The sequence below is a fragment of the Electrona antarctica genome, assembly GCF_951216825.1.
Source record: "Electrona antarctica genome assembly, chromosome: 1".
Classification (NCBI taxonomy): Eukaryota; Metazoa; Chordata; class Actinopteri; order Myctophiformes; family Myctophidae; genus Electrona; species Electrona antarctica.
In genome coordinates, this window is record NC_136806.1 from 35,695,264 (window position 1) to 35,719,993 (window position 24,730).

At 41.8% G+C, this 24,730-nt stretch overlaps 2 protein-coding genes across 2 annotated transcripts; both read left to right on the forward strand.

Annotated features, from left to right (window-relative positions):
* Nucleotides 1–8: 8 nt before the first annotated feature.
* On the forward strand, nt 9–7,126 carry LOC306928406 (saxitoxin and tetrodotoxin-binding protein 2-like). The gene is made up of 12 exons (XM_079508477.1): nt 9–121; nt 1,217–1,287; nt 1,500–1,645; nt 1,793–1,878; nt 2,308–2,445; nt 2,634–2,753; nt 4,299–4,369; nt 4,599–4,744; nt 4,911–4,999; nt 5,640–5,777; nt 6,030–6,149; nt 6,959–7,126. Exons 1-12 carry the CDS (start codon nt 103–105, stop codon nt 6,997–6,999), a joined length of 1,185 nt encoding a protein of 394 aa, XP_079364603.1. The 5' UTR covers nt 9–102; the 3' UTR covers nt 7,000–7,126.
* Nucleotides 7,127–14,531: 7,405 nt separating this feature from the next.
* On the forward strand, nt 14,532–24,113 carry LOC306920148 (saxitoxin and tetrodotoxin-binding protein 2-like; the record flags this gene model as incomplete). The annotated part of the gene is made up of 10 exons (XM_079496792.1): nt 14,532–14,651; nt 14,793–14,938; nt 17,631–17,764; nt 18,559–18,678; nt 19,358–19,428; nt 20,146–20,291; nt 20,427–20,512; nt 21,194–21,331; nt 23,158–23,277; nt 24,070–24,113. The coding sequence occupies 10 exons, from the start codon at nt 14,532–14,534 to the stop codon at nt 24,111–24,113; spliced, it is 1,125 nt and encodes a 374-aa protein (XP_079352918.1).
* Nucleotides 24,114–24,730: the final 617 nt, after the last annotated feature.

Sequence of the window (24,730 nt, forward strand, 5' to 3'; positions counted from 1 at the left end):
GGAAGGGAAGGTAAACATCTGGAGATTCATAAGCTGGCCACTTCTCAGGAATACATTAAGAAACAAGCTGAATGTCTGAAGTTCTTGCTCAATCCTCACTACATGTACGACATGAAGTCTGGTATGTACCAACATTAATATTATTATTATTATTATTACATCATTATTTATTCTGAATGCTTTCTTTCACAGGAACAACAATTCAATAGGAATTTATGCATGGTGACAGCATGGTGTTGCTGCTGGGCAGAAATATTTCATCAATTAATCTCCTATTTTTTATTTCATTGCTAAATGAAAAAAGGGGAAAACAATGAGGATTTTAGCCTGTAATGTATATGTAAAATATGTAACGCCAGGTGGTTACGTCTGTCTGTGGGTTTTAAAATATTGAAACAATAGAATAGTATTAACAAGAGATGTTAACTGTATAATAACTACTTTGGATCAATTGGAACACAGCATCTTCTATTTTATAATAATAATAATAATAAGTAAGACGCCCTGAGGGCAAGAAGCGACCTCGCCCTAAAGGGCGTGCATGCATCCGTCTGGGTGACGGCAGACTACTGGGCAAGCGCTGGCGCTTTGGCATGGGGGGTCAGATCAACATTAGGAATGAACTGGCCATATATGGAGCGTGTCTTGAGTGTACAGGGTTTGATCAGATCAACATATGGAATATGTCAGAACAGGTCAGTTCCATATATGGAGATCTAAGTATGGCAGCGGGGGCAGTGTTTTGACTGTACAGGGTTTGATGTAGGCCCAGGTAGGGGCCGGGCAGGGGTGGACTGGCCACAGGACGTACCGGTCATATTACTGGTGGGCCGCGACCGTAGGGGGGCGGTTGTGGTGGGCCGGTCTGGGCAAAATTTGCGCGAAAATGACCGTGCCGAATTTTTGTCCCAGTCCATGGGGCCTTAATTTTCAGGGCCTGTTGATAACTCTAGTTTTCGCCGGCTGCCGGGCACGGCTTTGGGGCGGGCCCGTCTAGAGTTTGAATGGACTGGTATCAGTCAAAAGGGAGACATCGAAGAGGAAGGACAGGTGGGGAAAGATCAACATATGGAATGGAATTGTCAGAACAGGTCAGCTCCATATGGGTTTGAGGTCAGATGCAGAGTTGCTCCACTTTGGAGATCCAGAAAATATTCAGAACCACTGCTGTTTAGTTGACTGACAGCTGTCCTGCCTCCTCTCTCCCCTCATGCAGAGTTTTGCACAAAGAAAGCGAAGGAATGTGAGCCCATGACCCATAGTCTGCCCGCTGCTGAGGTAGACAAGGTTAGTCTCATGTCTTCTGGCTATGTACTGTATACTTATACCCTCTACTATCTTCTAATATCCACTGTCTGTCTCTACCGTCTTCTAATGTTCTCTGCCTTGTGTCCACTGTCTTCTATTGTTTACTGTCCACTGATGTATACTGTGTCTTCTGATGTCTGTATCATATCTACTGTCTGTTAAATACAATGTAATGAATGTGACCCCCTCAGGTCTACGGCCAGTGGGTGCTGGTTGCAGCATTCGCAGATTTCGAGGAAGGTCAGCAAATGATTGGCAAAATCTCCACGTCTCACCTTGACATCTCTCTGAACCCCGACAACCGAGCCATTCACTTCCACGAGAACAATAGAGACCTGTAAGTACTTCATTTGTTGAATTAATTAGTTTAAATTGACACTTGGTTGCCCTTGCAAGATGTTTTTAACCCTGTACTACGTTGAGGTTTGCGGAAATGTTAAGTGTGTTATAAATTAAATGTACATGCATGCGTGTTGTCCTGCAGGCATGGTGTATGTTCGGGTCGCTCTAGTGATGCCACTGTGGTTGACCCAAAGGGCAGAGCTCTCACTCTGCATGTTGGAGAATTTGGTGAGTTCCACACTATAATGTTGCTGTTGTGCAGAAACCTCTTATTGCAGATCTACAATCTACAATTTTGTACATATGATTTTGTACATACGACAGAGACGATATAAGATACAGATACAAGAGATGAGATTTCCTCCCTGGAGGTAAACACAGGTGTCCTGCTGTCACTAGTGCCTCTCTATCGATTCACCTATTGTCCGGATGTTCAATCGATATATTGCCATATTGATTAATTGAATGTACCAGCTGTCACAGCAGTGAGAAACATAGGAGAGGTACAGATACAAGCAAGAGTCAATGAATGAAGAACCAACCAACATAAATAAGAATAAAGTCAACATAAAACGAAATATTGAGTCGCTGGCCCTTTGCTTGTGTATAATGGTGTGTGTGTGTGTGTGTGTGTGTGTGTGTGTGCGTTCGTTCCAGAGAGGGAAAACCATGGCATTAAGTCCAAGCACAGTGTCTCAGCCGATGTGGTTTTCTACAAGACCTGCCCCGACTGCCTGGTCAGAATCTACAAAGGAGTCTTCTCTGGACATGAGTCACGAGTCCTCTTCTTCTACAGTAAGTCAGACACAAGCACACACTCACGCATGTATGCACGCACCGTGTTACGAGCTAGCAGGCAACTCTCACATTGTACTTTGTCATGACTTATGCATTGACTGAATGTAGTTGTCTATTACAGTATCTGTAATTACAGTATATACAGTATGTTTATGGAGTGTGTCTAATGTATCTGTGTATATTAGGAAGGGAAGGTAAACATCTGGAGATTCATAAGCTGGCCACTTCTCAGGAATACATTAAGAAACAAGCTGAATGTCTGAAGTTCTTGCTCAATCCTCACTACATGTACGACATGAAGTCTGGTATGTACCAACATTAATATTATTATTATTATTACATAATTATTTATTCTGATGCTTTCTTTCACAGGAACAATTCAATAAATAAGGAATTAATGCATGGTGACAGCATGATGTTGCTGCTGGGCAGAAATATGTCATCAATTAATCTCCTATTTTTTATTTCATTGCTAAAAGAAAAAAGGGGAAAACATTGAGGATTTTAGCCTGTAATGACATGTCCAAAATATGTAATGCCAGGTGGTTACGTCTGTCTGTGGGTTTTAAAATATTGAACCAATAGAGCGTCGCAGTCCCGCCCCCTTTCATGACGACGCCAGGCCCAGGAAATTCCCAATACATTTCAAAAAGTATTTATTTAAAGACCTTTTAAGTGTCGTACGAAGCCAACTCGAGTCGTGACAAATCATGACAACAAACAATATTTTGGACCAAACAAATAATTACAAAGAAGAAAAACAACAAAAAGTGTTGTAACCTGCCATTTTCTTCTTCCTTCTAATTCTTTGTTTGGCCCAAAACATTGTGTTTATTGTCATGATTTGTCACAACAAGAGTTGGCTTTGTCCGCGGCATAAACGTCTTTAAATAAATACTTTTTGAAAAGTCTATGAGGAAAATGAACGGGGAATTATTTTCCGGGTCTCTCGAGGGGGCGGGACTGCGACGCTCTATAGAATAGTATTAACAAGAGATTTTGACTGTATAATAACTACTTTGGATCCATTGGAACACAGCATCTTCTATTTTCTGAAAAGTAACAGTTTTGCGCAAGGTTTCCACCCAATAGGCTATTGGATATTGCAAGTGGGGCCGCAAATAATTGGCAAAACTCTAATAATAATAATAACCAGTAAGACGCCCTGAGGGCAAGAAGCGACCTCGCCCTAAAGGGCGTGCATGCATCCGCCTGGGTGACAGCAGACTACTGGGCGAGCGCTGGCGCTTTGGCATGGGGGGTCAGATCAACATATGGAATTAACTGGCCATATATGGAGCGTGTCTTGAGTGTACATATGTCAGTGTAATATGTCAGAACAGATCAGCTCCATATATGGAGATCTAAGTATGGCAGCGGGGGCAGTGTTTTGACTGTACAGGGTTTGATGTACAGTATGTACAGCGTTTGATGTACATATACAGTCTGTACAGGGTTTGAAGTACCTGGTCCGGGCCCAGGTAGGCCCCTACCTGGTTCCGGCCCAGGTAGGGCCGGGCCTTAATTTTCGGGCCTGTTGAGAACTCTAGTTTTTGGCGGCTGCCGGGCGTGGCTTTGGGGCAGGCCCGTCTAGAGTTTGAATGGACTGGTATCAGTCAAAAGGCCTGTCTAGAGTTTGAATGGACTGGTATCAGTCAAAAGGGAGACATCGAAGAGGAAGGACGGGTGGGGAAGGACAACATATGGAATGGAATGTGAGAACAGGTCAGCTCCATATGGGTTTGAGGTCAGATGCAGAGTTGCTCCACTTTGGAGATCCAGAAAAGATTCAGAACCACTGCCGTTTAGCTGACTGACAGCTGTCCTGCCTCCTCTCTCCCCTCATGCAGAGTTTTGCACAAAGAAAGCGGAGGAATGTGAGCCCATGACCCATAGTCTGCCCGCTGCTGAGGTAGACAAGGTTAGTCTCATGTCTTCCGGCTATGTACTGTATACTTATACCCTCTACTATCTTCTAATGTCCACTGTCTAATGTCTCTACTGTCTTCTAATGTTCTCTGCCTTGTGTCCACTATCTTCTAATGTATATTGTTTACTGTCCACTGTCTGATGTATACTGTGTCTTCTGATGTTTACTGTATCATATCTACTGTCTGTTAAATACTATATATGTAATGTGACCCCCTCAGGTCTACGGCCAGTGGGTGCTGGTTGCAGCATTCGCAGATTTCGAGGCAGGTCAGCAAATGATTGGCAAAATCTCCACATCTCACCTTGACATCTCTCTGAACCCCAACAACCAAGCCATTCACTTCCACGAGAACATTAAAGACCTGTAAGTACTTAATTTGTTGAATAATTTAAATTTACCCTTTATCCCCAATATGGTCCCATGTAGTTTGGTTGCCTTTGCAAGATGTTTTTAACCCTGTACCACGTTGAGGTTTGCGGAAATGTTAAGTGTGTTATAAATTCAATGTACGTGAATGTGTGTTGTCCAGCAGGCATGGCGTATGTTCGGGTCGCTCTAGTGATGCCACTGTGGTTGACCCAAAGGGCAGAGCTCTCACTCTGCATATTGGAGAATTTGGTGAGTTCCACACTATAATGTTGCTGTTGTGCAGAAACCTCTTATTGCAGATCTACAAACTACAATTTTGTACATATGATTTTGTACATACGACAGAGATGATAGAAGATACAGATACAAGAGATGAGATTTCCTCCCTGGAGGTAAACTCAGGTGTCATGCTGTCACTAGTGGTGGACGTTTATACGTTTATTGCCGTATCGATACGGGAACTGGCCATAGATCCGAAGTCCCGTTAGTCCGCACCGATACGGGAACTGCCCATACCGTAGATCCGAAGTCCCGTTAGTCCGAACATGCATTAAGGTTGGCGAACATGCACTGCTCCCGTGCTTGCGGTTATGTTTAGGTTAGGGTTAGAGATAGGGATAGTAATTTCGGAACAATGAACCTTCTGACTAATGACACGGCACGATTCACCTAACGTCCAGATGCTCAATCGATATATTGCCATATCTATTAATTGAATGCACCACTAGCTGTCACGGCAGTGAGAAACATAGGATAGGTACAGATACAAGCAAGAGTCAATGAATGAAGAACCAACCAACATAAATAAGAATAAAGTCAACATAAAACGAAATACTGAGTCACTGGCCCTTTGCTTGTGTATAATGGTGTGTGTGTGTGTTCGTTCCAGAGAGGAAACACGATGGCATTAAGTCTAAGCACAATGCCTCAGCCGATGTGGTCTTCTACAAGACCTGCCCCGACTGCCTAGTCAGAATCTACAAAGGAGTCTTCTCTGGACATGAGTCACGAGTCCTTTTCTTCAGCAGTAAGTTGCACGCACGCACGCACACACACACACACACGCACACACACACGCACACACACACACACACACACACACACACACACACACACACACACACACACACACGTACTAAGACCTAGCAGGCAACACTCACATTGTACTTTGACTACCATGCATCGACTGAATGTCCAGTATAGTTGTCTATTATAGTATGTGTCTTAGTATACATATATGTTTATGCAGTGTGTCTAATGTATTTGTCTGTGTGTATAGGAAGGGAAGGCAAACACCACGAGGCTGATAAGCTGGCCACTTCTAAGGACTACATTAAGAAACAAGCTGAATGTCTGAAGTTCTTGCCCGATCGTCACTACATGTACGACGGGATGTCTGGTATGTATTTGTATTATTATTATGCTTTCATTCACAGTGAACAATAATTCAATCAATAAGGAATTCATGCACCTAGACAGCTAGCATGCATGGTGTTACTGCTGGGCAGAATTGTTTTTATCAATTACTGTACTATATTTTAGTTCATTGCTAAATGAAATGCAGACACTATGATGTAACATTCTCCATTCATTGTCAATGGGAATGTAATGTTTGTGTAAGACAAAGTTTGTGGACAGACACCAAAAGCTGGATATTAGGAGCCTAGGAGGGGCTAGCGCCCCTCAAAAATATTGAACACATTTTTCAGTATTTCCTGTAAAGTAACAGCTTTGGGCATACAAGGTTTCCTCCCAACGGAGATGACGTGTGCGTGCACAGTTCTGCATACATACTGTACCTCAGATGAGCATATTGCAAGTGGGTCCCCAAATAATTGGCAAACTACTATGTGTTTTGTGATAATGTACGACCAATGTCATGGTGTTTTCTCCTTTCTAACCTTGAAAGAATATGTTAAATATAGGAACTAACTACATTAGTACCAATTACCCAAGCCCTGAATACGATTTGATTGATCATTAACCCATTAAAACCGGAAAAGCATCCGTGTCATTTTAGATTTTTTTTTTCATTGGATATTCAAAAATAGCAGATCTACAAGCGTGTGTCACTTTGTTGAGTGGGTTTAGAAGGCATTTGTAGAATCAGTTAAAATGGGCTGCGGACATTTTGGAGATTCAGAAAAGGTTGAGAACGACTGCTGTATTGCTGACTGACTCTCCTGTCTCCTCTCTCCCCTCATGCAGAGCTTTGCACTAAGAAAGCCTTCGCTCGGGCCGAGCTGTAACCCGCGGGGCGGGTCAAATTATCATGAATGCACCGGTCGTATTTTTCCCCAAGATTAGCATCACTAGCAGACGCATGAGGAGTTGCAGTGACATACCGTACTGGAGTGGATGTGGGCTTGAGTCCCATTCTATTATTACATGTCCTCATCATACAAACACACTGTTTACTGTTTACTGTACTGTAATACACCTGAAAATAATGTTAATAATAAAAATGATATACAGTATAACCACTGCCTCAATGTTCCATCAATCATTCAGGTGTGTGTGTGTGTGTGTGTGTGTGTATTAATTTACAGAGTTGGGAATGCACATACTGTAAGCATTAACGGTATATTCAGTGATTTCACTTAATTCAAATATCACTTCTATTTTTGTTTTGTTGTGATAATCCTCCCTACTATAGAATGTGTCAACCATAATGGAGTTCCTCCCTGTCCCCAGTTAACCCCTGGGGTCAAAAAACCTTAGGTTTCGTTTTTGGCTAGGTGGCCCAGCCTTCATTCGGGCAGGCTGAGCTATGGCAGAGTGTTCCGAGCTCTGTAGTCCCGGCTCTGGCGACGTCGTCTCGGCTAGCTTCTGGGTCGTACTCATGTCGTATCGGCACCGGGCAGGCTGAGCTATGGCAGAGTGTTCCGAGCTCTGTAGTGGAGGTTTCCCGGCTCTGGCGACGTCCTCCTAGGCTCGGCTACTCTCATGCACGGTGGAAAGCCTCGTAGAGACTAGTGTCTCAGTCGTAAATTCAGCTGTATTTTTTTAGCCTTTTCTCCCGCAGGGGCCCAGGAGTGTTCCCGGTACTGAGAGTACTGCCTCTTTTGTGAAAGTTTAAAGTACAAGTGATGAAAAACTCTTTGCTTGCGGACGGCCGTGCTAAAACAACTCACTGAAAGAAAATATTTCGCGCCAAGCTCTCTGCACTCCTCTGTCCGGGTTTATGCGTACTGTGGTTTTCTTTTCCCCTGCGCTGCTGGCGCTGATAAGAAAGTGGGCGTGTCTATCCGAGTTAGCATTGCAACAATGCTAACTCGACAAAAATACATGCTAATGCTAAAGACAAAAAGACATCTCTTTGCCATCTACTGTTGACGTCACGCAACCAACATCAACACATTCCGAAGATTTTTCCCAAAATGGCGGATGTAATGATTTTATTGTATAAACCTCAAATGTGTATTTCACCCCCAAACATTTTTTATATATCGTTGGAAAACTTAAAGGTTTTCTGAGAGACGTGTGTCAACAGTTTTGCAAATAAATAACATGTTACTCTTTCTTTAATTAAAAAAATCATTATGAAGGAGAAACAATGTAAATTTGAGTTCAGGCTGTTGATGTCTCTATGGTTGAACAAATGTTATTGTGCCTTTCTGATGATACATCTCCAGGCATTGACAATTTGGGATGGTACATTTCTCAAGGTGGCAGCTAAAGAATGATCTATTCCTATATGTCATATCTTTAACAGATGTCTGGCCAGCTCTGTGTGTCCTACACTATGGAAAGAAGCTAAAATAATTCCATTGCCAAAAGATTTTTAAAAAAGCTGCATTTTCTGGGGCTAATAGTAGGCATATAAGTCTACTACCGGTGCTCAGTAAAATGTTAGAGAGGATAGTTTTCAACCAAATACAGCATTATTTTCTAAGTAAGGAGCCAATTACAAAATGTCAACATGCGTACAGAGCTGGTCACTCAACTACCTCTGCTATAGTTCACATGTCTTACAAATGGTTGAATGAATTGGACAATAAGAAAATGGTTGGTACAGTGATGCTTGACTTCAGTGCAGCGTTCGATGTTATTGATCACGAACTGCTAAGAGCCAAACTGAAAGCATATGGTTTTCTATCCTCTGCCCTCTCTTGGATGGATAGTTATATGTCTGGGAGGAAGCAAAGAGTGTTTTTTAATGGTAGTCTATCTGAGAGTAAGGATGTAGAAAAAAACCTATATGGAGTTCCTCAGGGTAGTTGTTTAGGTCCACATTTATTTTCAATTATTACAAATGATATACCTATGTTTTAGATAAAGCAACTATGGTCATGTATGCAGATGATTCGACCATGTTTAGCGCTGCAACAACGTGCAATATACTGAATGAAGTTTTAACGAAGGAATTACAATTAGTGTCAAATTGGGTAAAAGAAAACAAATTGATCTTGAATGTCTTGGGCACTTTGTGCCCAAGACAAAGTGCATTGTCTTGGGCACTAAACATATGCTGGCTGGAGACTCCCGACTGAGTTTAACTATGGCGGGGACCCCAATACAGCAAGTTAATAAAATAAAGTTACTTGGTGTCACAATTGATGAGCGCTTGACTTGGTCGGATCATATTGATACTGTTGTAAAAATGGGGCAGGGTATTGCGGTTACACGCAGATGCTCTCCCTATGTTACACCATTCATTAGAAAGGAGGTAACACGTACAGGCATTAGTGCTTTCACAGTATGGTTGTGTGGTCCTCTGCTGCTAAAAGAGATGTAAAAAAAACTCCAGCTAGCACAAAATAGAGCTGCAAGAGTGCTGAAACCAATGCTGCGATGCACCACAGTTTAGTATGGCTAACTGAAGAAGCTAAATTAACTGCTAGTCTTATAGAATTGACCAGAAATGCAATCATTTCATGCAATCCTGTGTGGAGTTTGCATGTTCTCCCCGTGTCCCCTAGGGTAGGTACTAGGGATGTCCCCTATATATATATATATATATATATATATATACATATACATATATATATATATATATATATATACACACACATATACATATACATATACATATATATATATACACACATACATACATACATACATATATATATATCGTGTTGTGTTTATAGCGGACTCCTCACTTATGTGCACTTGCAGTTTGGGCAACTCCAAAGCAAACTCCACATGTCCCAACATTTGATTTGCCTGCCATAGTGTCAACCCCTTACCCCTGTGTCGGATCGGTGGTTACTGGTTAGACTGGCATATTCACCGATACCGATATGACCCGATATGACAAATAAGGACCGATCCGATACTTTACCCTCACAAAAAACATGCAGTAATCCTGGTCTCTAAACTGCCTCCCCCTGGCCAGCCGGGGCGCCTGATGGAGGGGAAAGGAACTGGTTGGAATAACGTGTTCCTTCCACACTCTACGTCCAACCAGGGAAACTCCCCCCTGTCAGGTATAAAGGAGCAACTTGGACACTCAGGCATGATGAGTTCAAGTCCGTTGATCTCCCCATGTCCCCCATATATGGGGACTAGGTTGGCGGAGGGTGTGTAGAGCCCAGGATCACATTAGATAATTGACACAGGGGTGAAAAATGGGTTACAAAATCGTGGGATAAAAAATATATATATAAAAAAATAAATGCAATCATTGAGGGAAAGCCAGATTTCTACAGAGATCAATTATTTAGTTCAGGTCTAAAACATAGATATCAAACTAGACAGGTAAGCTCAGGGTATTTGGAAAAATCGGTTATTTATAGAGCCACCCAACAGTGGAACTCATTATCTGTCAGCATAAAACAAATCAAAAGTAAATACTCACTTCACAAATACTCAATCACTTAAAAAACATTATTGGGAGAGGTCACACAATTGGACTGATGTGCTTTTGTACATGATATTGCTTTTGTACATGTGATGATATTTAACCTACATTATCTATATATCTTTGGTATTCTAATGTAATTGAATTTAGATTTAGACAGAGTGTCAGTTGTTGTTTGTATGTATATGGTATTGTATATGTTGTTTTTATGTTGTGATATTTTGTGTGGACCCCAGGAAGACTATAGCGACCGCAGCAGTGGAAGCTAATGGGGATCCAAATAAAGAGCTGGTCCATTTCACATTGCAGATATATGTATGTGCTGTAGCATACAATTTTTTTGGAGGGACCAGATTAATTGATTCAGGATACAACAGACACATGAGCTCATAGGCCTGTACTGTAGGTTATATACTTATTGACCAAAATAAACTATCCTACTATAAATGCGCCACGTCTCTTGTGTGTGTGTCTGCGTGTGTGTGTGTGGAGACACAACCCGCAAATTGATTACTTAACCACTCCACTTTTCACAGTCAGGGACTTTTAAGTGTGTGTGTGTGTGTGTGTGTGGGGGGGGGGGGGGGGGTGGGGGGGGGGGGGGGGGGGGCTTTAAGTTTTCAGTTGAAAAGACAATTAAACTAGAAAAAGTGCCCTTCTGGGAACAGGTCTCCACCAGGAGGATAGGAGTGTGTGTGTGATGTTTGGCAAAATGTTTAGGAGCAATATAAACGTGTGTGTGTGTGTGTGTGTGTGTGTGTGTGTGTGTGTGTGTGTGTGTGTGTGTGTGTGTGTGTGAGAGATGCGGCTTGGCCTGTTGTAGCGCCACCATGAGGCTGATTTGAAAACTGTCAAGTGGCATTTCTTCCAAAGCCTAGTGGGAATATGCATGCACGGTTTCACCACAATCGGACGCTGCGTTTAGTAGTTGTGGCGATTTGTAAAAACGGGCTACTCCTGAAAAGTTTAGAAGCCAATCATAGCCAATGAGGGTGGATTATGATAAATCAAACAAACCCGTCTTGATCACATGACTATGGAGAGCATGTGTACCGATTTGCGTGAAATTTGGATACAATCTGAAGGAGTAATATTAGAAAATGTGTTTTACATATGTCGGCCTCCTGGTGGCGCTATAAAGAGCAGATGTGAAAAATTCCAGTCAAAGGTTTTTCCTTGGCCTCTAGGGAGTTGGCATACAAAGTTATCCACAGATCCGTGCAGTTAGAGGTAAAAACACTTTTCGGCCAGTTATAGCGCCACCATGAGGCTGAGTTGAAAATGTTCATGTGGCATTTCTTCCTCGGCCTAGTGGGAATGTGCCTGCACAATTTCATGGAAATGACACGATGTGTTCATGATTTGCAGCATTTTGTTTTAAACTGAGCACTCCTGCGAACTTTGGAGGCCAATCTTAGCCAATCAGGATGGAGTCTGAGAAATCTGAAAGACCCGTTTCGTTGAATGGCTCTAGAGAGACTGTGTACCAATTTGCGTGATGTTTGGACAAAATCTGTAGGTGTACTGTCCAAAAACTTGTTTTGCACAAAGCAGCCTCCTGGTGGCGCTATAACAGGCCGTTCTGGAATTTTTGGGGCCGAGGTTCATCGTTGGCATCCAGGGAGTGTGTGTGCAAAATTTGGCATCGACCGGGTTAACGGTTCCGGAGATTAGCTGATCACAGACGGACGGACGGACGGACGGACGGACGGACGGACGGACACACGGACGGACGGACGGATTGCAAAACATACTCTCTCCCCATGCCTTCGGCCTGGTGGAGACAATGAGCATCTGGGAACAGGGGAATTGTGGTAATTTAAATCAGTTGTTCTCAACATGTGGGCCACGAGGGTATTGGGAGTGGGGCCCCTAATAATTGTCAAAACACTAACATTTTTGTCATAAAATAACAATAATATAAAAATAATGTAGAAAACAAAGTCATGGTATTTTCTATGACGGCTTATTAGCCCCATCATGTGCCAGGTGCAGAACCATTCTACAAGGCTGAAGTTTGTCATATTCAGGTTTGGAAGAGAGTATCCTACAGCATCCTTCTTTGTAGATTAGGATTACCCTCATCACACACCAGACCGTGTGTGATGCTTGCTGTCCAATGTTGTATTATTTATATATATTATTTTAATGTTGTTTTTTGCGGCTTTCGCCTTTATTTTATATTTTTAAGTGGTGCAAACCACTTTCTTAAGTGAGTATGTGTGTGTGTGGGTAGCTGGCTGGCTGGGTATGAGCACGAAAACAGCATGGTTGTTTTTCACCACCTGTGCGCAACCTAACACACACACAAACACATATTAACTGTATATATGGTGATTTCAGGTGTGCCAGTACAGTACAGTGACAGTACATTACAGTAGAGGGTACAGTAGAGGGACCCCCACACGGTAACTGTCATTTCTCAACTGTTTCGGACGCGGGCGGCCTATATGTGTTATGTGTACTGTCATTTTGTTGCAGTTGTTTTGTTTTCGTATGTCTTGTTTTGTCTTGTTGAATTGTCTGTAATAAAAATGTCTTTATGTATGAAGTGTAATGTTTAATTTGCGGACTCCCTTGAAAACGAGATGGTTCATCTCAAGGCGTTACTCCTAATAAAGACATTTCAGACAGACAGTTCTCTTCGTCCTTCATAAAGCCACTGTTCCACTAATGATTTGAGTTTGGTTTGTTCCACTAATGTTTTGAATTTGAGTTTTCAAATTCTGCCATCTCCTACTTCGACCATGTTCTCCTGTGTTGGTTGCCAGTTTGGGCTATCCACGCACACTGCAAAATGTCAAGCACTCAATTTGCCTGAGTCATGAACTCGGTTTACCGTAGTCATGAACTTGGTTTACCTTAGTCATGCGCTCGATTTGCTTGAGTCATGAACTTGTTTTACCTTAGTCATGCACTGTTTGCTTGAGTCATGTTTACCTTAGTCATGCGCTTTATTTGCCTGAGTCATGAACTCTGTTTGCTTGAGTCATGAACTCTCGTTTGCCAGAGTCATGTTTGCCTTAGTCATGCGTTCGATTTACCTGAGTCATGAACGCAAATTTGCCTCAGTCATGTGTGACACAGCAGTATTGGTGTTTACATAATCCTGTGATGTTTTTTGCAATATTTGGCTGGACCATTTGGACCAATACTGCTCTAGTCCCAAGCACAATTACAGTAACATCCCTTGCATGCTTGCATTATTATTTTTGAGTATATCAGTAGCCGCCTCTACATATTGACATATATAATAAATCAAGTAAACCTAATTTATTTTCCATTACACACTCTTTTACACTCACACAAGCACTGGCACCAATACAATAACCTGCAGGGGGACTCCCAGCATGTATAAACAATCTTGGGAATTCCAACCTTCAGCTCCATGGTGGGAGAAACCTAGCCTGGCGCGGCCAGCGAGGATTCACTGGATTCACTGACGCTTAAGCTATGAGTCTGGCCGCGCCAGGCTAGGAGAAACCATGTTGCACTCGCATACACTGATGATTTCGGGATGCATTGCCAGAGCCTCCTATGTGGCATGAAGTTGTTCGTTATAATTTTGATCCATAGAGTCTGAGCTGATATATTCAGAGTGGTGTAAGTTACATAGATCAGTGTAGGCTATATGTGTTGCATTTGTCACTACATTCCTGATCCTGTTTATGACCGTAAGTCAAGGGAGTGTACCTACATGAACTGTAGCCACATGAACTGTACCCACATGAACTGTGTTTTTTAAACCTTCGAGTGGTTCTTTTGGATTTGTGTATACAATGTACTGTATCACCCTTCAAGGGTAGCAGATTGTCTGATTACATGCACCATTTGGACTTTGAGGTCTAAAGATGAGGCCATGTAGGGAAGGCAGGATGTCTTTATAAAGACCAGCAGGTGCACACATCAAACCAGGCTCAAGTCTCATTTCCACTGATCCAGAATACAATACAATCAGCAAGTGACAATTCCAAGATGTGTGCTCTGTACAAACTGATGGCACTGGTTGCACTGGCTCTGAGCTGCAGAGCGGAGCTCACATCAGAAGAATGTGAGCCCATGACTCATACTCTGCCCGCTGCTGAGGTGGACATAGTAAGTGTATTTTAATATACGTTCAGCTGTCCACTGTCTAATGTCTACCGTCTTCTCAGGGCCACTGTCTGATGTCTATACGGTCTATTGTCTTCTGATGTCTCTACTGTCTGTTAAATACAATGAATGTGACCCCCTCAGGTCTACGGCCACTGGGTGCTGGTTGCAGCGTTCGCAGATTTCGAGGCAGGTCAGCAAATGATAGGAAATATTTCCACCTCTCACCTTGATATCTCTCTGAACCCCGACAACCAAGCCATTCACTTCCACGAGAACAACAAAGACCTGTAAGTACTTGGAACCTTTATTATACATTTTATGAATTAATCTTGGGTCCCGATTTCACCTTGTTTAAAAAATTAAAGTATGGTCTCATGTAGTTTGGTTGCCTTTGCAAGCTGTTTTTACACAAGTGTTGTCAAACCCTGTATCACTTTAAGGTTTGTGAAAATGTAAAGTGTGTTGTTCAAGTTACTTTTAAAAAGTAAAGAGTTATAGTTATAGTTACTTATCTAAAAAAGTAACTTTTTTTAGATAAGTTACTTTACTTTACTTTATGAAAGTAACTTTTAAAGTTACTTTACTTTAAAAAATAATAATATAAAAAACGATTTAAAAGAAGGTTTTTTGTTCTGTCGCACAGTAAGAGAAAAGACAACTCCCTCCTAACATTATGAAATTTAGTGGAACAATAAAACATGTTCAGAAATTTTGACAGGCATCTTTATTGTAGCCTCAACTTGCCTTCAAAACAAATTTGCAATATGAAAAAAATAATAATAATCAAATAAAAAATGAGTCCATATATCTGCAGTGGTAGAGAGATATTCTAATTCATCAAATGTATTTTTGAGCTCATCTTCCATTTTAGAATATTCACTGTTCAGGTATTTGGAAAATGTATTTCTGCACATTGGCCCTGCTTTCACTGGTATTTTGCTGACCAGTGCTCTGAAAGGAACAGACCACCGTTGAGAGGGGAAGCATTTCCTCAACAAAATACCTGGCAATCATTTTGTCAAGTTGACTCTTGGTGACATGCCTCTGTGGCGATTTAAAATCGATCTTTGTCTGTTACTTTACTTTACGGTGATATGAGGCAGCCTAGCTCATGGACTGATTTAAGATGCTTTCTTAGATTTGCATTGCTCTTCTTGGCTGTGGACAATGCTTTCTGTCCGTCACATAATTAGCATTTTCACCTCGATGTTTGTCTGGGGGGGAAGGGGGGGAGAGGGCAGCCCTATCACGGTGCCCATAGATAGTTTATATATATCTGTGCCCGGGGAGGTGGCCACGGTCCCGCGGGGATCCGTTAGCATGCAACGGTGTGCAAGGCTAACGCACGGCTAACGTCAGGCACTGTGCTGCGGCGCCCACTAGCTAATGCTGGCTAGCGCAGGAGGGTCCCTCCTGGAGGGATGCAGCAGCAATAATAATAAAGGAAGTGCGGGGAATCACACACAGCAGGGACACTCCATGGCATGTTAAAACATTTCCTTTACCCGCAAGTACTCAAATAATGCTTGTATTTCCAACCCACAAAGCATCCGATCTCGCTGTCGTAGCGTGTGGTAATAATGTTCGTTCAACCGGCCTTTTCTGTGTATGCGTTACAAGGGTTTGTTTGTCTGTCTGTGTTTACATACGAGTACATACGAGTAAGACCCGCCCTACTCTGTCAGACTGTCTCTGATTGGTTTACCCTGAAATCTGGCCCTACGTTAGCCAATCAATGACCTCTTCTGCGACATGCTTTGTTCATGTTAGGGTGCGTAGCCATGTGGGCTCAGAGGCTAGTATGAGAGCACAAACGAAACTGTCAACACAGTACAACACAGCGCTCTCTCAGCAGCAGTCAGCACAGAGCATGTATGACAGACTCACGGCGCTGTATGGGGAAACTTTTCACTTGGATCATACGTTGACATAATAACGCTATAACACGGGTAACGCTCGGACAATAACTATAAGGCCGTTATGGAATAGGGAAATGTAAAGCCTCGCTTACAAGTTACTGCAAAAAGTAGCGCCGTTAGGTAACGTAACGTGATGTAAGGGCGTTAGTTACAACACTGGTTATAAAGTGTAAAGTAAAAGAAAACAACGTCCTAATTCAAGGGGATGCAGAGTTCACACCACAACTATTAGGTCACAGTCTAGATTGTCAGCTCATTGTGTGTGTGTGTGTGTGTGTGTGTGTGTGTGTGTGTGTGTGTGTGTGTGTGTGTGTATGCATGTTGTCCTGCAGGCATGGTGTATGTTCGGGTCGCTCTAGTGATGCCACTGTGGTTGACCCAGAGGGCACAGCTCTCTCTCTACATGTTGGAGAATTTGGTGAGTTCCACACTAACATTTTGGTTGGGCAGAAACTGCCTATCTCCATAATACCTTTAGTGTTTCTAACGCCCTAATTGGATCACACAGTGTCAAACAAAAGTAGCAGCTCTACAAGCTACAGTTTTGTACATATAGGAGACTATATAAGATACAGATATAGGCTACAAGAGATGAGATGAGATTTGCTTGCTGGTGGTACATTTTGCTGTGATGCTGTCACTCACAGTGGTGAGAAACAGGAGATGTACAGAATACAGACACGAGGAAGAGTCAATTAAGAACCAAACCAAGATAAGAAAATAAATACATAGTCAATATAAGACAAAATACTGAGTTGCTGGCCCTTTGCTTGATTGATTGAATACTTTAGTCGTGGCACAGTAAGACGTCAAAGCTAAAAGGATAACACAAAAACAGTCCTGGAGACTTGTTTCCATAGTGGTCCTATGCCAAGGACCTATATGTGGTCCTCGATATCTGCAGTGGATCTCTGAATGAATGAATGGTTTTTGAATGGGTAGTGTTTGCAGTGCAAGCAGTATACAGAATGTGTGTTTGTATAATTTATGTGTCTGTGTGTGTGTGTGTGTGTGTGTGTGTGTGTGTGCACGTGTGCATGTGCGCGCATGTTCCAGAAAGGGAACACGATGGCATTAAGTCCAAGCACAGTGTCTCAGCCGATGTGATCTTCTACAAGACCTGCCCCGACTGCCTGGTCAGAATCTACAAAGGAGTCTTCTCTGGACATGAGTCACGAGTCCTCTCCTTCTACAGTAAGTCAGACACATGCACACAGACTCACGCATGTATGCACGCACCGTGTTACGAGCTAGCAGGCAACTCTCACATTTTGTCATGACTATCATGCACTAACAAAAAAACATTGCATGGATGCACCTGGGACGTATCCTCAGTGATGTATCCCAAGGTCTCGAACATCATACCCCTCACTCAGGCGACCCAGCCGGGGGCTATTGGGACGTAAGTCCCGACTTACGTCCCAGTAGCTACCCACTACTAGGGCAAAACCAGGGCCACACAATCCGTTGGAACTACTCCAGAACAACTCTGCCAGGGCTGGGAGGTATGCTTCTGGCGCATGGAAGGACTAGGCTCTGTGGGTTGACTCCTGTCCGGGCCTCTCCTACGTCTCACCAGGTCCCCTCCTGCTCTCACCAGTCCCAGGACCTGTGCGTTGCACCAGAGTTCCAGCACCAGACATGTTCATTCAGGAGTGGTGGGCAATGGTTCCACAGACTCCACCCGAGTGAGAAGGTGGTGCTGCGGGCTCCGCTTGCTGCTTGAATGGCCCTCCTAAAGGCCTCACCGAGGGTTTGTTGGGCTTCCTCCTCACAGAGGACACAGGCTGGGACTCTAACCCATACTGCTCACCCGGGTGTCGTCTACCGGCTGTCACCCGTCTCTCTGGTGGTCACCAGACTCTGGTTGTCACATAGTCTATTCCTATGAGTCACTATAAATAGAAGAACTGAATGTAGTTGTCTATTACAGTATCTGTAATTACAGTATGTTTATGGAGTGTGTCTACTGTATCTGTGTATATTAGGAAGGGAAGGTAAACATCTGGAGATTCATAAGCTGGCCACTTCTCAGGATTACATTAAGAAACAAGCTGAATGTATGAAGTTCTTGCTCGATCCTCACTACATGTACGACATGAAGTCTGGTATGTATACCATTATTATTATTATTTATGTATACCATTATTATTATTATTATTATTATTACATAATTATTTATCCTGATGCTTTCTTTCACAGGGAACAATTATTCAATAAATAATGAATTCATGCACATAGACAGCATGGTGTTGCTGCTGGGCAGAAATATTTCATCAATATTTTCTTATTTCATTGCTAAATGAAAAAAGTCGAAAACAATGAGGATTTTAGCATACATGTTCAAAATATGTAACGTCAGGTGGTTATGTCTGTCTGTCTGTCTGTGGGTTTTAATATATTTTACCAATAGAAAAGTATTAACTATTAATTGACTGAGTAATAACTTTGGAACACAGCATCTTTTATTTTCTGAAAAGTGGGGGCCCCAAATAATTGGCAAAACTCTAAGGTTTTAATGATAACATGTTTAAATAATAACAGTAATAATAATTATTATTATTTCATGGTATTTTTCTTTAAAAACCTGAAAGAATGTTAAATGGGAGCTTAACTAACTACATAGATTGAACAAAGCCAGGAACACAATTGATTGATTGATCATTAAATCGTGCTCTGAAAATGCACGCTGGCCACCCATCTGGGCTGCGGACACTTGGAGATCCAGAAAAGGTTGAGAACCACTGCCATTGACAGCTGTCCTGCCTCCTCTCTCCCCTCATGCAGAGTTTTGCACAGAGAAAGCAGAGGAATGTGAGCCCATGACTCATACTCTGCCCGCTGCTGAGGTGGACAAGGTTAGTCTCATGTCTTCCTGTACTGTAGGCCAGCTAGAGGTTCCCTACCACTGGTACTAGTACCACTGGTGGTACTTGAGTCCCCCTCTGGTGGTACTTGAGCCCCCCTCTGGTGGTACACAGAGGAGTCACCCAAAAAAGAAAACAAAAGTGGAATGAAATATTTATATTACTACAGGTAGTTCTTCTCACCAAGAAATTGGTTGAAATAGGCTCTGCAGCCGTGCTGAAATGAACATGACAGCACACCTAGGTGTTAATAGAAGATTTGAGGACGGATTAATAATGGAACGGAACAAAAAGAAAACAATTAAAAAATAAATTACATTGTCCTCCTGTGTTAATAGCTGAATAGGATGGTCCAGGTCTACGCTCCTGTATTTTAACATTAGTTATTACGGCGTGTACTTGGAGAGCCAGATATTTTCTGTGGTGGTACTTGGTATAAAAAGGTTGGGAACCCCTGCTGTAGGCTATGTGCTGTATACTGTCTAATCTATAGTATACCATCTACTATCTTCTAATGTCCACTGTCTAATGTCTCTACTGTCTAATGTTCTCTGCCTTGTGTCCACTGTATTCTAATGTACACCGTTTGCTGTCTGTACTCATGACTACTGTCTGATGTATAGGCCTACCGTGTCTTCTGATGTATACCGTCTACTGTATCATATCTACTGTCTGTTAAATACAATGTAATGAATGTGACCCCCTCAGGTCTACGGCCAGTGGGTGCTGGTTGCAGCGTTCGCAGATTTCGAAGCAGGTCTGCAAATGATTGGCAACATCTCCACGTCTCACCTTGACATCTCTCTGAACCCCGACAACCAAGCCATTCACTTCCACGAGAACAACAAAGACCTGTAAGTACTTCATTCATCATCTGATGAATTAATCTTGGGTCTTGATTTTAAATTGACCCTTTATCCCCACTACTGTCCCATGTTAAGTGTGCCAACTTATAAATGTAATGTACGTGCATGCGTGTTGTCCTGTAGGCATGGCATATGTTCGGGTCGCTCTAGTGATGCCACTGTGGTTGACCCAGCGGGGGCAGCTCTCACTCTGCATGTTGGAGAATTTGGTGAGTTCCACACTATAGCGTTGCTGTCTGGCAGGAACCTCTTATCTTGTTGTGTTTTATTTCTTTATTAACACCCTACTTGGATCATACTACAGTGTCACACAAATGTAGTAGATCTACAATTGTACATATGAGGTTTCCACCCCAACAGAGATGGTATAAAATACAGGTACTAGACATTAGATGAGATTAGATGAGATTTCCTCCCTGGAGGTAAACTCAGGTGTCATGCTGTCACAGCAGTGAGAAGCAAGAGTCAATTAATTAAGAACCAAACCAACATGAATAAGAACAAAGTCAAAATAAAACTAAATACTGAGTTGCTATAGCCCTTTGCTTTGTAAACAGCATGTGGTACAGTAAGTCGTTAAAGTTAAAAGAATAAAAGTCACAAAAACATCATGGGGACTTGTGGTCCTTGACATGTGCAGTGAATCTCTGAATGAATGAACGTACATTCTATCAATAAATATGCATGTATTAATGGATAAGACATGTATCACTACACCCCCCCCCCCCCCCCCCACACACACAGACACTAGACTACTTTACATCAGTCTTCTTATTAAAAAGTTATGTTAATTATACAATTAGTATTGTTTAGTGTGTTTGCAGTGCAAGCAGGATACAGTATATGTGTGTGTATACTGAAGTGTGTGTGTGTGTGTGTGTGTGTTCCAGAGAGGGAACAGGATGGCATTAAGTCCAAGCACAGTGCCACAGCCGATGTGGTCTTCTACAAGACCTGCCCGGACTGCCTGGTCAGAAACTACAAAGCAGTCTTCTCTGGACATGAGTCACGAGTCCTCTTCTTCTACAGTAAGTTGCTAGCGCAGTGGGCTTTAAGACTATTCAACTAGTTGACTAGTAAATCCACTAGTTGCCCTTGTTGGTACTACTTGACTGTTGATAAGAAAAGAAAAAAAGAAAAAAGAACTCCTCCCCCCCCCCCCCCCGTTTTTGTAGGCCTCAAGATCAGCTAGAATGCTAGATTATGTTTGTGTTTAGTTCAATGTTTGTTTTAAAAATGCCATTGACAATGAAGAGAAATTAATGTTTGTTTTTAGTTCAATGTTTGTTTTAAAAACACCATTGACAATGAAGGGAAAATGTACGTCATCTTGTCCCTAACACAAACATTAAAGGCCATTAACAATACAGATAATTTAATGTTTGTTTTACATCACCATTACATCACCTAATCAACATGAGTTAGACTTTAATATATTAGTGCCCCTCACGTCACACAGGTGTGATTTTTAAATAGGTAGTTAAACAACTAGTCGACTACTAAACTAGGCAAAATCACTAGAAGTGAAAGAGAACACTCTCACACTCACTCATTTTTTTTATTTAACCTTTATTTAACCAGTAAAAACCACATTGAGACTGAAGTCTCTTTTACAAGTGTGAACTGGCCAAGACAAGAGGCAAAATAAGTGACACAGCTCTGCCAGTAACAAAAAAAATACACAACAAAAAAACAGGACAGACATACAATGCTCATAAATACAGCAGTGTTGGGTAACTAACACTACGTAACTTAATATATTACGTAATATATTACCGGAATACGGTAACTTGTAATATAATACATTACTTAACAAAAAAAATTGTAATATATTCTAAAAATCTTTCTGTATTACTGCATTACTTTCTGTATTACTTTCTGTCTGTCTGTCTCGTTGCCCGTGGCTCTGTCTTGTGACATTATGTTAAAGAATTACGTATTTCCGCTCCCCACTAATAGTTCTCAAGTCTGGTGTTTGTCCTCTTTTTTTCTCAGTCGTGTTTTCAAATGGATTTGGCTAGGCGGCCATTTGACCTTGCCTTATTGTAGATACGCCACTGGTCTACGTAATGTATAATTTATAATTATACTAAATATTTAATTGTTCGATTTGAGCATTTAAAAAAAAGTAATATGTAATAGTAATATTAATATATTACTCTTGCTCAGACAGTAATATGTAATACAATATATTACTTGACAAATTAAGGTAATAAGTAATAAGAAATATATTCCAAATATAAAGTAATATACCCAACACTGAAATACAGTACCCACTACCAAGAAGCTCAAAGGGAGAAAAGGAACGTTTAGTAACGCGACCAATAAGGACTAATAAATAAAAACTAAGCATTGCTTAGTAGACTAAAAAGCAAGCAGACATGTGCTATACGTCAAAGCAGAAGTGTGCCCATGGCAATCCTTTTAAAGCTCACTAGGGGAATCACAGCAGCCAGTTTGAGTCTGGTCTGTAGGTCATTCCAAGACCAGGGTCCGAAATAAGCAATGCTTTTTTTCCCAGCCTCAGATTTTGTTGGGGGCTTAGCGTAACCAAGCATTTGATCTGAGGTTGAGAGAGTTTTGGACAAGTTCAAATTTAGAACCAATGTAACGTGGGAGATTACCAAGAATGGCTTTAATGAGAATATACACACACACACACACACACACACACACACACACACACACACACACACACACACACACACACACACACACACACACACACACACACACACACACACACACACACACACACACACACACACACACACACACACACACACACACACACACACACACACACACACACACCTATCAATGTGTCTAATGTATTTGTCTTATTGTATATTAGGAACGGAAGGCAAACATCTCGAGGCTGATAAGCTGGTCACTTCTCAGGATTACATTAAGAAACAAGCTGCATGTCTGAAGTTCTTGCTCGATCGTCACTACATGTACGACGGGACGTCTGGTATGTATTATTACGCTTTCATTCACAGTGAACAACAGTTCAATAAATAAGGAATTCATGCACATAGGCAGCATGGTGTTGCTGCTGGGCAGAAATATTTCATCAATTATTCTCCTATTTTTTATTTCATTGCTAAATGAAAAAAGGGGAAAACAATATTGAGGAATTTAGCCTGTAATGACATGTCCAAAATATGTAACGCCAGGTGGTTACGTCTGTCTGTGGGTTTTAAAATATTAAACCAATGAAAAGTATTAACAGGAGCTTGTGAAACAACTTCTTTGGATCAATTAGAAGACAGGATTATTTCCCCCCCCATTTCCTGTAAAGTAACAGCTTTGAAAATACAGCGTTTCCTCCCAACGGAGATGACGTGATTGTGCACATAATATACTGTACCTCAGATGAGCATATTGGTGGGCCCCCAAATAATTGGCAAACAACTAAGGGTTTTGTCATAATGTAGTTTTGCAGTTTTCTCCTTTAAAACCTTGAAAGAATAAGTTAAATATAGAAGCTTAACTAACTACATTAGTACCATTTACCCAAGCTGGGAACACAATTGATTGATTGATCATTAACCCATTAAAACCGTGTCATTTTAGATTTTTTTTTCATTGGCTATTCAAAAATAGCAGATCAAGCTCACAGTGCTTAAACCCACTTCGTTGAGTGGGTTTAGAAGGCATTTGTAGAATCAGTTAAAATGGGCTGCGGACATTTTGGAGATTCAGAAAAGGTTGAGAACCACTGCTGTATTGCTGACTGACTCTCCTCTCTCCCCTCATGCAGAGGTTTGCCCTAAGAAAGCGGAGGAGGCAGCACCTGCAGAGTAGACGCATGAAGAGGTGCAGTGACATACCGTACTGGAGTGGTTGTGTCCTCATCACATACAAACACACTGCACAGTACAAACACACTGCTGTGTCATGTACTGTAATACACCTGCAATAATAAGCGCAGCGATAGTTCATTGAGACACGGAAGGCATGAAGGTTTAATATATAATACCCCTTCATTCTCTATCAGCAATTCATTCTGCTCCTTTAAATCAGCTGTCTCTCTCCATGTCAACTACCCTCACTCTCGTTCGCTGCCAGCTAAGTCACTCACGCCCACATTCAATCAGGTGTTCTTTTTAAGCAGTCACTACCCTGTCCTCAGTCTTCATGCTAGCTGACTCTGTGGTTGTTCAGTCTTCATGCTAGCTGTCTCTGTTGTTCAGATGTCAGCATTCAAATTTCCTCCACCTCCAAATGTCCTCCTCCCTGTGGCATTAGTTCTGTAATGGGCAATTTTGTGATTATACATGTGATTTATGGATTGTACTATATGTGGTATCTAGTTCTGTTATGGGTATCCATGATTATAATGTGTTTTATGGATTGTATATATATATATATTATGATCATGTGATATGTTCTGTATCTATGTGATATGGAATGCATTGAAA